Genomic DNA, 13,413 nt, shown 5'->3' with positions numbered 1-13,413 from the left:
ACATCCCACGAAGCATCCTCATCTCCGCTACACCCATTTTGTGTACGTGTTGATGCTTCACCGCCCAACATTCTGTGCCATACAACATCGCTGGCCTTATTGCCATCCTATAAAATTTTCCCTTGAGCTTCAGTGGCCTACGACGGTCACACAACACGCCGGATGCGCTCTTACACTTCATCCATCCAGCTCGTATTCTATGGTTGAGATTTCCATCTAATTCTCCGTTCTCTTGCAAGATAGATCCTAGGTAGCGAAAACGGTCGCTTTTTGTGATCTTCGCTAGATTGCTCCGGTCATTAGTGTGGATAAGTATATAAATGGATAGAGATAGGAAAGCAAACACAAGATGTACGTGGTTCACCCAGATTGGCTACGTCCACGGAATAGAAGAGTTCTCATTAATTGTGAAGGGTTTACACAAGTACATAGGTTCAAGCTCTCCTTTAGTGAGTACAAGTGAATGATTTAGTACAAATGACATTAGGAAATATTGTGGGAGAATGATCTCGTAATCACGAAACTTCTAAGTATCGGAGTGGTGTGTCGTCTTGACTTGCCTTATCTGTCTCATAGGTAGATGTGGCATCTTCTCTGGAAGTACTTTTCCTCCATCCAGGGGTGGTATCTTTAACTGGTGGAGATGCACAAGGTAATGTATCAATTTCACTTGAAGCTTACTTGTAGTTTCAGGCTTGGTCAAGCGCGATACAAACCATGTAGTAGGAGTCCCCCAAGTCGCCGAGCTAGGGGGTCTGCTGAAAGAGGTGACAGACAAGGTAAGCAATCAGAGCTCCGACTGATTGTTCACCTTCTCCCCATCTTGCAACAGCATGAAGGATAAAGAGAAGAAAAATGAGAAGAGATGATATGAGATACTTTTGCTTTTGAAGAAGTAACTTTCCACAGGCTTATTCTTGAACTGAGCTGGAGGGTTTTCTGGTTTCCTCCAGAGTATAAGGCCGACTGAAGAATTTGAGGGTCAAAACAAGTCCATCAAATCTAGAGTACGTTCCACCCTGCTGATATGGGATACTTTTGCTTTTGACAGAGTAATGGATGTATCGGCACGTGTGCTGTTACGCTTGTCTCCACATGCTTCCTTGTATCCTTCGCACTTGCCCTATCTGTTCCTCAAGCAGATGCGGAATCTTCCTTGGAAACATAAGATGTTGAAGATGAGTACTCGAGAGCAATGCCAGGTAAGTAATCAGGTAAGGGGTTCCAGGCAGTCAGTTCCTGGCTGGAAGCTTGATTCCAAGTGCTGACTGATTGCTCTCTTTCTCCTTGTCTTGCAGGTAAAAACAAGGCCAAAGGAAAAGATAGGGAAAAAGCATGATATGGGATACTCTTGCTTTTAACCCTGATGATATGAGATATTCTTGCTCTAGTATAGCTTGTTTGCAGAGGTATTATCGGGGGGAAAGAAAGCTGAATATTTCGAAAGGCTTCGTTGGGAGTGCCCTCTCAGATATGATGAAGGGTTGAGCATTTTTGCAGGTCTGCCTGTCCGTTGGGGATGGAGGTTGACATATATAGGCGTCTCCCTAACAACAAGTAGTAATGCTATTCCTTTACCCTGCTTGGTCATAGCACGGTAGTGGGAGCTGTCAGTTTCACATGTTTTAACTCTGTCAGAGCACTTTGAAAAAGTGGTCCTGGCTCTCGAGATTCGGAGAACGATGCCTCTTCGATTTTTGAGAAAGCAATCATGCTGGGGGTCTGGCTCTCGAGATTCGGAGAGCAGTGTCTCTTCGATTTTTGAGTAAGTAATCATGTTGGGAGTCTGGCTCTCGAGATTCGGAGGGCGGTGCCTCTTTGATTTTGGAGCAAGCAATCTTGTTGGGAGTGTTGTCTCGAATTTGAGTAAAGGTTGGGCATGTTTGCTAGTCTACCTTGCCACGAAGCACAAAGGTTGACACATAGGGACTTTCCAATTATCCAGCAATGGTACTGTTCCTTTACCCTCTCTTCGATTTTGAGAAAGTAGTCATGTTGGGAGTCTGGCTCTCGAGATTCGGAGGACGGTGCCTCTTCGATTTTGGAGCAAGCAATCTTGTTGGGAGTGTTTTCTCGAATGTGAGTAAAGGTTGGGCATGTTTGCTAGTCTACCTTGCCACGAAGCACAGAGGTTGACACACAGGGACTTTCCAATTATCCAGCAGTGGTACTGTTCCTTTACCCTTGTGGGTAATATTATGGTAGCTAGACCTTCAAAATTTATGTGTCTAAACTTTGTTAGTGCTGTTTCTTTGCTATTCTTTTACCTTTCTTGGTCAGAGCGATGTAGTGGGAGCTGCAAGCTTCACGTGCTCAACTTTGGCAGAGAACTTTGACAAAGTTATCTGTGGTACCCATGAGCTATTGTTGCGTGTGGGAAGTGGGTAATTGAATAGTAAGATTCATGTGCTTTCTACTTCACTAGAAATCTTCGACAGAATGCCCATAATTTCTGCAAAGCGGAGTGTGCGTGTGACAGGTGCTGACAAGGCTAGAAAAGTAGGTGCCTCTTCGATTTCTGAGATCGGCCCTCGTGGTCTCTGAGCAGCCCAGCTTTTGAGAAAGCGAGCGCCTCTTCGATTGATTCGGAGAACGATGCCTCATCGATTTTTGAGAAAACAATCATGCTGGGGGTTTGGCTCTCGAAGATTCGGGGAGCAGTGTCTCTTCGATTTTTGAGAAAGTAATCATGTTGGGAGTCTGGCTCTCGAGATTCGGAAGGCGGTGCCTCTTCGATTTTGGAGCAAGCAATCTTGTTGGGAGTGTTTTCTCGAATGTGAGTAAAGGTTGGGCATGTTTGCTAGTCTACCTTGCCACGAAGCACAGAGGTTGACACACAGGGACTTTCCAATTATCCAGCAGTGGTACTGTTCCTTTACCCTTGTGGGTAATAATATGGTAGCTAGACCTTCAAAATTTATGGGTCTAAACTTTGTTAGTGCTGTTTCTTTGCTATTCTTTTACCCTTCTTGGTCAGAGCGATGTAGTGGGAGCTGCAAGCTTCACGTGCTCAACTTTGGCAGAGAACTTTGGCACAGTTATCTGTGGTACCCATGAGCTATTGTTGCGTGTGGGAAGTGGGTGATTGAACAGTAAGATTCATGTGTTTTCTACTTCCCCAGAAGTCTTCGACAGAATGCCCATAATTTCCGCAAAGCTGAGTGTGCGTGTGACAGGTGCTGACAGGGCTGGAAAAATAGGTGCCTCTTCGATTTCTGAGATCGGCCCTCGTGGTCTCTGGGGAGCCCAGCTTTTGAGAAAGCGAGCGCCTCTTCGATTTCTGAGATCGGCCTTCGTGGTCTTTGAGCAGCCCAACTTTTGAGAAAGCAAAAGCCTCTTCGATTTCTGAGATCAACCCTCGTGATCTCTAAGCAGCTCAGCTTTTGAGAAAGCAAACGCCTCTTCGATTTCTGAGCAGGCGCCTCTTCGATTTCTGAAGCTCCGTCGAGTGCAGATTTTTATAGGGGCTGGCATTAAGTTCTAAAGCACACTTGAATCTCCACCAGTAGAAGCTTCATTCTTGCACTTCTAAGATCTTGATTTGTCCGACCTCTTCTCTCTTCAACACCTTTGAAAATGTCTGGCCCCTCCGACCGTCGTTTTGACTTGAACCTTGTTGAAGAGGCAGCCCCGCCTTCTCCAGACAACATATGGCGCCCATCCTTCGTCTCCCCTACTGGTCCTCTTACCGTTGGGGATTCCGTGATGAAGAATGATATGACCGCTGCGGTGGTGGCCAGGAACCTTCTCACTCCCAAAGATAACAGACTACTTTCCAAACGGTCTGATGAGTTAGCTGTTAAGGATTCGCTGGCTCTTAGTGTTCAGTGTGCAGGTTCTGTGTCTAATATGGCCCAACGCCTATTTGCTCGAACCCGCCAAGTTGAATCATTGGCGGCTGAAGTGATGAGTCTCAAACAGGAGATTAGAGGGCTCAAGCATGAGAATAAACAGTTGCACCGGCTCGCACATGACTATGCTACAAACATGAAGAGGAAGCTTGACCAGATGAAGGAAACTGATGGTCAGGTTTTACTTGATCATCAGAGATTTGTGGGTTTGTTCCAAAGACATTTATTGCCTTCGTCTTCTGGGGCTGTACCGCGTAATGAAGCTCCAAATGATCAACCTCTGATGCCTCCTCCTTCTAGGGTTCTGTCCAGTACTGAGGCTCCAAATGATCCCCCTCCGGTGCCTTCTCTTTCTGGGGCTCTACCGACTGCTGAGACTTCTCCTAAGCAACCTTTGTGAAGGCTCCCTCTTGTGTGTTTATTTTGACTCATGTATATGTACATATTTGTAGCTTATCGGGGATATCAATAAATAAGCTTTCCTTCATTTCAACGTATTGTGTTAAATACCCCAAAGCCTTCTTCGCTAAGTTCTTTGAATTTTCTTTTGTTGAAGCTTGTATGTTGAAGCTTTCTGAGTGGAGCATGTAGGTTGGGGTAGTGTTCCCTTAATTTCCCGAGTGAGGAAAACTTCTCGGTTGGAGACTTGGAAAATCCAAGTCACTGAGTGGGATCGGCTATATGAATCTTAGAACGCCATTGTGCTCGATCCTGTGTCATGTCCTTCGTTAGATCCAAGTACTCTAAGTCTTTTCTTAGAGTCTCTTCCAAAGTTTTCCTAGGTCTTCCTCTACCCCTTCGGCCCTGAACCTCTGTCCCATAGTCGCATCTTCTAATTGGAGCGTCAGTAGGCCTTCTTTGCACATGTCCAAACCACCGTAACCGATTTTCTCTCATCTTTCCTTCAATTTCGGCTACTCCTACTTTACCCCGGATATCCTCATTCCTAATCTTATCCTTTCTCGTGTGCCCACACATCCAACGAAGCATCCTCATCTCCGCTACACCCATTTTGTGTACGTGTTGATGTTTCACCGCCCAACATTCTGTGCCATACAGCATCGCCGGCCTTATTGCCGTCCTATAAAATTTTCCCTTGAGCTTCAGTGGCATACGGCGGTCACACAACACGCCGGATGCACTCTTCCACTTCATCCATCCAGCTTGTATTCTATGGTTGAGATCTCCATCTAATTCTCCGTTCTTTTGCAAGATAGATCCTAGGTAACGAAAACGGTCGCTCTTTGGCATTTCTTGATCTCCGATCCTCACTCCTAACTCGTTTTGGCCTCCATTTGCACTGAACTTGCACTCCATATATTCTGTCTTTGATCGGCTTAGGCGAAGACCTTTAGATTCCAACACTTCTCTCCAAAGGTTAAGCTTTGCATTTACCCCTTCCTGAGTTTCATCTATCAACACTATATCGTCTGCGAAAAGCATACACCAAGGAATATCATCTTGAATATGTCCTGTTAACTCATCCATTACCAACGCAAAAAGGTAAGGACTTAAGGATGAGCCTTGATGTAATCCTACAGTTATGGGAAAGCTTTCGGTCTGTCCTTCATGAGTTCTTACGGCAGTCTTTGCTCCTTCATACATATCCTTTATAGCTTGGATATATGCTACTCGTACTCCTTTCTTCTCTAAAATCCTCCAAAGAATGTCTCTTGGGACCCTATCATACGCTTTTTCCAAATCTATAAAGACCATGTGTAAATCCTTTTTCCCATCTCTATATCTTTCCATCAATCTTCGTAAGAGATAGATTGCCTCCATGGTTGAGCGCCCTGGCATGAACCCGAATTGGTTGTCCGAAACCCGTGTCTCTTGCCTCAATCTATGCTCAATGACTCTCTCCCAGAGCTTCATTGTATGACTCATTAGCTTAATACCCCTATAGTTCATGCAATTTTGTACGTCGCCCTTATTCTTGTAGATAGGCACCAAAGTGCTCGTTCGCCACTCATTTGGCATCTTCTTCGTTTTCAAAATCCTATTGAAAAGGTCAGTGAGCCATGTTATACCTGTCTCTCCCAAAAGTTTCCACACTTCGATTGGTATATCGTCTGGGCCTATTGCTTTTTTATGCTTCATCTTCTTCAAAGCTACAATCACTTCTTCCTTCCGAATTCGACGATAAAAAGAGTAGTTTCTACACTCTTCTGAGTTACTCAACTCCCCTAAAGAAGCACTCATTTCATGTCCTTCATTGAAAAGATTATGAAAATAACCTCTCCATCTGTCTTTAACCGCGTTCTCTGTAGCAAGAACCTTTCCATCCTTATCCTTGATGCACCTCACTTGGTTTAGGTCCCTTGTCTTCTTTTCCCTTGCTCTAGATAGTTTATAGATATCCAACTCTCCTTCTTTGGTATCTAGTCGTTTATACATATCGTCGTAAGCCGCTAACTTAGCTTCTCTGACAGCTTTCTTCGCCTCTTGCTTCGCTTTTCTATACCTTTCACCATTTTCATCGGTCCTCTCCTTGTATAAGGCTTTACAACATTCCTTCTTAGCCTTCACCTTCGTTTGTACCTCCTCATTCCACCACCAAGATTCCTTTTGGTGTGGGGCAAAGCCCTTGGACTCTCCTAATACCTCTTTTGCTACTTTTCGGATACAACTAGCCATGGAATCCCACATTTGGCTAGCTTCCCCCTCTCTATCCCACACACATTGGGTGATTACCTTCTCTTTGAAAATGGCTTGTTTTTCTTCTTTTAGATTCCACCATCTAGTCCTTGGGCACTTCCAAGTCTTGTTCTTTTGTCTTACTCTTTTGATATGTACATCCATCACCAACAAGCGATGTTGATTAGCCACGCTCTCTCCTGGTATAACTTTGCAATCCTTACAAGTTATACGATCCCCTTTCCTCATTAGAAGAAAATCTATTTGTGTTTTTGACGACCCACTCTTGTAGGTGATCACATGTTCTTCTCTCTTCTTAAAGAAGGTGTTGGCTAAGAAGAGATCATATGCCATTGCAAAATCCAAGATAGCTTCCCCATCCTCGTTTCTCTCCCCAAAACCATGGCCACCATGAAAACCTCCATAGTTGCCTGTCTCCCTGCCCACGTGTCCATTTAAATCTCCTCCTATAAATAACTTCTCCGTTTGAGCAATTCCTTGCACCAAGTCTCCAAGATCTTCCCAAAATTTCTCCTTCGAACTCGTATCCAACCCTACTTGAGGTGCGTACGCACTAATCACATTGATAAGTTCTTGTCCTATTACAATCTTGATTGCCATGATTCTATCTCCTACCCTCTTGACATCTACAACATCTTGTACCAAGGTCTTGTCCACGATGATGCCAACACCGTTTTTCGTTCTATTTGTGCCCGAATACCAAAGTTTAAACCCTGAGTTTTCTAGATCCTTTGCCTTACTACCAACCCACTTAGTTTCTTGTAGGCACATAATATTTATCCTTCTCCTCACCATAACTTCCACTACTTCCATAGATTTTCCCGTTAAGGTTCCTATATTCCACGTTCCTAAACGCATTTTGCTCTCTTGAACTCTACCCTTCTGTCCTAGCTTCTTCACCCTCCCCCGTCTAATAGGATCAAAGTACTTCTTTTGTGTGTCCCGGGTAAAGTTGATAGGAGCATATGCTCCCAAACAACTTTGAGTGGAGTCGTTCGAAAAGAAGTTTCTATGGCCCCCTTGCTCATTTAACACTGCATCCGGGTGCCGATGGAGATACAGCGACCCTTGCTCACTTATCACTGTGCTCAGGCCACACAGCGCGCCACTTACGGGTGACGCCCTAACTTTAGCGCGATTTTGTTCTGGATTCATTTTCATAAGGATTCGACGTGATCATGGAGTGCCGGCTGTCGACTACCTGACGCCCTCCCCCTCCTCCTTTATCCGGGCTTGGGACCGGCCATGTAAGACATAGGCGGAGTTATGTTAGGAAAAACAAAAATAGGTATATTTGTGTATAGAGATGCTGTTAATCCTTTTCCTTTTATTAGGGGTATTTTTTAATGCACTTTAGTTTTCCAAATTATCTTAGACTTGTTACTGGTCTTTGTCCTGTTGTTTTGCCACTACCTCTATTTGTTTCTAACTTTACATAAATTTACTGCTATTTAGATTGTTGCACTAGTAAATTATGAAATAGTTTTCAGTATTTCATATCTATACATCATAATTCATATGCAATGCCTAATTTAATGTAACAGTTTATGTTAAGTGAAATGTTGTTTGGTAGAATTTGTTCTTACTGCAACTGATTCTTGGAATCATATGCTTATTGCAGCTTAAGTGGAAAACACATATATCAGGTTCCTCCAGAGTCTGTTGGTGGTGCTGATCTTGTATTGGCTGTCTGTGATGCTGCACGAGCAAATACCAAAGTTGTAGCTCCATCTTTATAGTTTAAGAAAATTAGTTTGATTACCCCCTATAAAATTGTTTTGTTGACTATACTTATTTGATGTTTTTATATAGGTGGTGGAGGATGCAAATGCACTAATATTACAATGTGACTCCGATGATTCGAAGAAAACTTGGCAGAGCCGGTTGCAGGGGGCTGTCTATCGTTCATCGGTAATTCTTGTGTAGTTGCTGATTGAAATTAGTATTTTATGATTTTTACCATTCCCCATAAACCTTTAACCTGCGCAACGTCACAGCCCAATGTCGTTTAGGTTGTTGCGATTGTCGTTCACAAAGACCTGGATTCTGCAGTCACAGATAGGTGTTTTGACGTTTGTCGCAGTGCTTTCGTCCTTCCCTCTTTATCTAGTTTGATTTGTGTTCCTATTTGTTGTTCGGATTGTCGTTCACAAAGGCCTGGATTCTGGAGTCACAGATAGGTGTTTTGACGTTTGTCGCAGTGCTTTCTTCCTCCTCTCTTTATCTAGTTTGATTTGTGTTCCTATTTTCCTGATTTTCTTTACCGAATAACATTTTCACAGAATTACTGGTACTGACATAATTATGGAGGTTGTTTCTGTCCTCGAATATAGCATTTTCTGGTCATTACTTTCCTGCTAGGCAATCTCTCTTATAAGTGTTACTTTATGAAACTTGTTTGGTATTTCTTAGGGAGTACTCCCACAAATTGCAGCACTTTCAACTGTAAGGAAAAGCATAAACAATGTCTTAAGTAATCTTATATGCAGGGTTCTGCTCCTGTGACTAGTCTAACTGAAACTTCATCGGAGTCTGAGGATTCAGTAATCGAGCTTAATTCCAGTGAGGATCTGGTTGATATATCAAAAATGGAGAGAGCATTTATTACTGGTGTTCTTGATGAACTGAAGGTCTGCTTCAGTTGTAGTTGTCAGGTAAGCCTCAACTATATACTTGACATAAGTTTCCTTGTAAGGGACAGATCTAACTAGGAGCTACTTTCTCTAGCATGACCAGAATTTTATGAAAGTGCTCCTAACCGAAGAAAGGCGTTTATTTGAATTTCGAGCAATAGGTGGCCAGGTAAATAAATCAATTGATTTAGACAAATCGGTTTTTATTTTAATGTTTTATTTACTATTTTTCAATCGGCGCAAAACCGAGTGCAGTGGCATTCTAGGATTCGTCCAACCAACCCCACTTAGTGGGATAAGGCTTGGTTGTTGTTGTTGTACTGTTTTCAATCGGTTTTTTCCAACTCCACAGAGTTGTATTTTTGGATACAGGTTGAGCTATCGGTTAGAGCAGGTGACATGTTCATCGGAACTGTTTTGAAATCTTTGGAGATTGAAGATTTAGTTTCTGGTCACAGAATGCCTCAGCCTTGCTATCTGGCAAGATCATTTATCGGCAATGCAGAAACAAATTTAACCCCTGGTGCCACCGGGAATCAAATTTTGGATGGCAGTGATGTTATCCTGAATGAAGGAGATGAATTTTACGAGGCACCAGAAAATTTGGTTGACCCTGAAACTTTATTGTTGAAATCCCCTTGTTTTACCCGTATTGCTGGTTTACTCCCTGGCAATGGTCTTCAAGCAACTAAGAAGGACATTGAACTCGATGATCCGTTGGATAGTTTTGTGAAAGCTCAAATAGTTATCTATGACCAAAATTCTCCTCTGTACCATAACATAGACATGCAGGTGAGTGTTATTCTGCATGAAATTTGGACATCAATCCCTTGCATTGTGGTTTGAATAATTATTCTTTAAATTGATGTTTAGGTCTCGGTCACCCTGGCTACCCTATCATTTTTCTGTCGTCGACCAACAATTCTTGCCATCATGGAATTCGTTAATGCTATTACCATTGAGGATGAAAGCTGTGAATCTTTCAGTGACAGTCCTTCAGCAGCTATTGTGAAACATGACATCTCCAGAGATGATGCAGTTGATGATCCACGATCAGTGACCATCAGTGAGCCATCTATTAAAGGGTTGCTGGGAAAGGGGAAGTCCAGGGTCGTTTTTAATTTAACATTAAATATGGCTCGCGCTCAAATTATATTAATGAATGAAGATGAAAGCAAGCTTGCTGTTTTATCACAAGATAATTTGGTTACCGATATTAAGGTTTTTTCAAGTTCCCATCTTTGGAAGAGTTTCCATTTTTATTGAACTTACCTGATTCGTGCTTACTAAACTTCCTTGTATTTCAGGTATTTCCATCCTCTTTTAGTATTAAGGCAGCCCTTGGAAATCTTAGAATAAGTGATGAGAGTCTTCCTAGCAGCCATATGTATTTCTGGGCATGCGACATGAGAAATCCAGGAGGCAGTTCATTTGTTGAGGTATTCCTTTCTCTCTTTATCCCTCTGGAGGTTTCTAAATTTAAGATTTATTTCTTAGTAATCTTGTGTATTTTGTTGGATGGTTATTGAATAGATCAGTGGACCAAATAAAATTTAAAAAGTGTTCCTCAATGAATTTTAAATTGGGTGGAATTGTTGGTCGAAGGGAGAGGGCAAGTTAAGACCAAAATATGAATAGCTTGTCTTGTGGAGGGAAATGATGAATTGGCTTGGGAAAAATTGGGTGATGTGAATGCCAAAAAGTTGATAAGATGGTAAATGTGAGGAGGAAAATGAATATGATCAAATTGTTGGATTTGAGTGACTGGAAATACAATGATGACAAGGGGAGGATAGGGGAAGAAATAAATAATTTCGATGCGAGATTTTATTGAGGGAGATGGGAAAAAGGGAATGTTGATGCTGGGAAGATCAGATTGTTAACAATATTCTGACTTCTTGTTGCGCGCTGCTGTTTTGTAAGCATTGATAGAGAATTTTGAATAGCAATATAGTAAGTAAATATATAAAGAATTATAGGGTTTCTGCATTATTTTGACAGAAATATATACTTTTGTTCTGCAGGATGTTCTTTTCTTATGCTGTTTTGTTATTCTCCTATTTCAATTGTTTTTATTGGCTATCATCGATATTTTTACAACTATTTTCTTTATGATGCAGTTGGTGCTTACTTCATTCAGTGTTGACGAGGAAGATTATGAAGGTTATGAGTTTAGCCTTTATGGGCAGCTTTCAGAAGTACGCATTGTTTATTTGAATAGGTTTATCCAGGAGGTAATATACATTTGACTTCTCTTTTGTTCGTTATGCACTCTAGTTTGTTTCCACTTCTCTTATGTCTGTAAAATCATTTGTAGGTGGCTAGTTACTTCATGGGTCTTGTTCCCAACAATTCAAAAGGTTTTGTCAAGCTAAAAGATCAAGTCACAAATTCAGAGAAATTGTTTACAACTAGTGATTTTGAGGGATCACCTGCACTGAAGTTGGATGTATCTCTTAGGAAGCCTATTATTTTGATGCCTCGGAAAACCGACAGTCCTGAGTATGCTTACTTTGGAATTTAGACTCTGTATTTTAGTTTTAGATTTTGAATTTAGGCTCCATTGGTGCACCAATATAATTCATATCTTTATTTGATATTTCTGATGTACGTTCTGTAATTCTCTGAATTTTTCTATTTCAGCTACTTGAAGCTTGACATTGTTCATATTACTGTCCGGAACACCTTTAAATGGTTTGGTGGAAGTAGAAGTGAAATTAATGCTGTTCATATGGAAGTGTTAACGGTTCAGGTGATTGAGTACATTTGATGTTTTTTCTTTTACCGTCTAAACTCTATCCTCAATTTTTATTTATTTGTTTTGAGGGGTAGTGGCTGGAAAAGGATATGGAGGTTCCAATTGAAATGGATTTTTAAAACCCTGGAGTGCTTGGCATCGTAATTTTTTATTTACTCTCTGCATGTTAATTAATCTTCATTTATGGGGGGATGTAGGTTGAGGACATCAATCTAAATGTTGGCACTAAAGCAGAGTTGGGTGAAAGTATAATTCAAGATGTGAAGGGAGTTTCCGTTGTGATTCGAAGGTCACTTCGAGATTTGCTGCATCAAATACCTAGTGTTGAGGTCGTAATCAAGGTAATGCATCACTTATTCATCGACCAGTGTGTGAATCCAAGTTTTTTTCTATTCCGTGCACTCGTGCACCCTTGTACATTATTTGTTAAAGTTGCAGGTGTAAGTATAGGGTGTGTTTCTGAAAAATGCATTATAAGAGAAGTCACATTCTAAAGGTTTATGATTCGTGCTTTTCAGATGGAGAAATTGAAAGCAGCTTTGTCAAACAGAGAATATCAGATTATCACTGATTGTGCACAGTCTAACATTTCTGAAACTCCACATATTATACCTCCACTGAACCATGAGTCTATGATATCATCAGTTGATGTTGAAGAACACGTCACTCCTCAGGACCCTGTTGGTGTCGAATCTCGAAATGCAAATGAGGGAGCTTGGGTTATGATGAAAGTCTCTGTTGTTATTGATTTGGTTGAATTGTGCTTGCATACTGGAGTAGCAAGAGATGCATCTCTAGCCACTGTACAGGTAGTTTCTTAATTTGGTAGATTTTTTAACTGTCAGTAATTTATTACAATATTTGCATCTATATTCAGTCTCTTGAAAATTGGAGGTATTTATATATATATATATATATATTCGGTTTTAACAGATTGAATTGGCCCCTGCAAGTCCCCTTAATATCATTGATTGATCAATACATCCATCTTTATTGAAATTCATTTTCAAAGCCTTGCATTTATATAAATGTCTTTTCTGTTCAAATTTTCTGGTCCAGTATACAGTATTTGGACATTCCTTGTTTAAGTGATTTAAACAGGATTTCTTTATTAAGAAAGACGAAAATTAAAATCCAACCGTCTCCCTTATTTTGATATGACCAACAGGGTCTTCATTCGTCAACAATCTTAACCAACCATTAAACCTAATATTCTTCCACGCAGTTAAAAAGGGGAATGATTTCTGCGCACCTGTACTTATGTCCCTAGATTCTCTATGATTTCTTCAATCTGAAGGCCAACAATAAATAGGGGTGCATAGCGAGAGAAAAATGGTGGGTGTAAGTCACTCCCCTATAGAAATAGTGTCACATATAGATGTGATACTCGATATTCGTTTCAACCCACCACAATGTTCAACCAAAGTCAATTAACTATCACTAATTTCAAAAAAAAAAAAAAAAAAAGAAAAAAGAAAAAAAAGAAAAAAGAAAAGAAAACTCCACTAATGTG

General features: G+C 41.2%; 1 protein-coding gene across 1 annotated transcript in view; it reads left to right on the top strand.

Moving 5' to 3' along the window:
- The window catches only part of LOC103424911 (uncharacterized), a 54,051-nt gene that overhangs the window by 12,201 nt on the left and 28,437 nt on the right, over positions 1 to 13,413 (top strand). The window contains exons 20-31 of the mRNA XM_029100981.2: positions 8,131 to 8,227; positions 8,322 to 8,420; positions 8,999 to 9,163; positions 9,237 to 9,311; positions 9,515 to 9,934; positions 10,016 to 10,363; positions 10,450 to 10,581; positions 11,263 to 11,376; positions 11,460 to 11,644; positions 11,786 to 11,894; positions 12,098 to 12,241; positions 12,419 to 12,709. Coding sequence (XP_028956814.1) covers positions 8,131 to 8,227; positions 8,322 to 8,420; positions 8,999 to 9,163; positions 9,237 to 9,311; positions 9,515 to 9,934; positions 10,016 to 10,363; positions 10,450 to 10,581; positions 11,263 to 11,376; positions 11,460 to 11,644; positions 11,786 to 11,894; positions 12,098 to 12,241; positions 12,419 to 12,709 — 2,179 coding nt within the window. The remainder of the gene's footprint in view (positions 1 to 8,130; positions 8,228 to 8,321; positions 8,421 to 8,998; positions 9,164 to 9,236; positions 9,312 to 9,514; positions 9,935 to 10,015; positions 10,364 to 10,449; positions 10,582 to 11,262; positions 11,377 to 11,459; positions 11,645 to 11,785; positions 11,895 to 12,097; positions 12,242 to 12,418; positions 12,710 to 13,413) is intronic.

Source organism: Malus domestica, chromosome 04, assembly GCF_042453785.1.
Source record: "Malus domestica chromosome 04, GDT2T_hap1".
Classification (NCBI taxonomy): Eukaryota; Viridiplantae; Streptophyta; class Magnoliopsida; order Rosales; family Rosaceae; genus Malus; species Malus domestica.
Note: the sequence above shows the minus strand (reverse complement) of the source record. Positions and strands in the feature narration are given on the sequence as shown.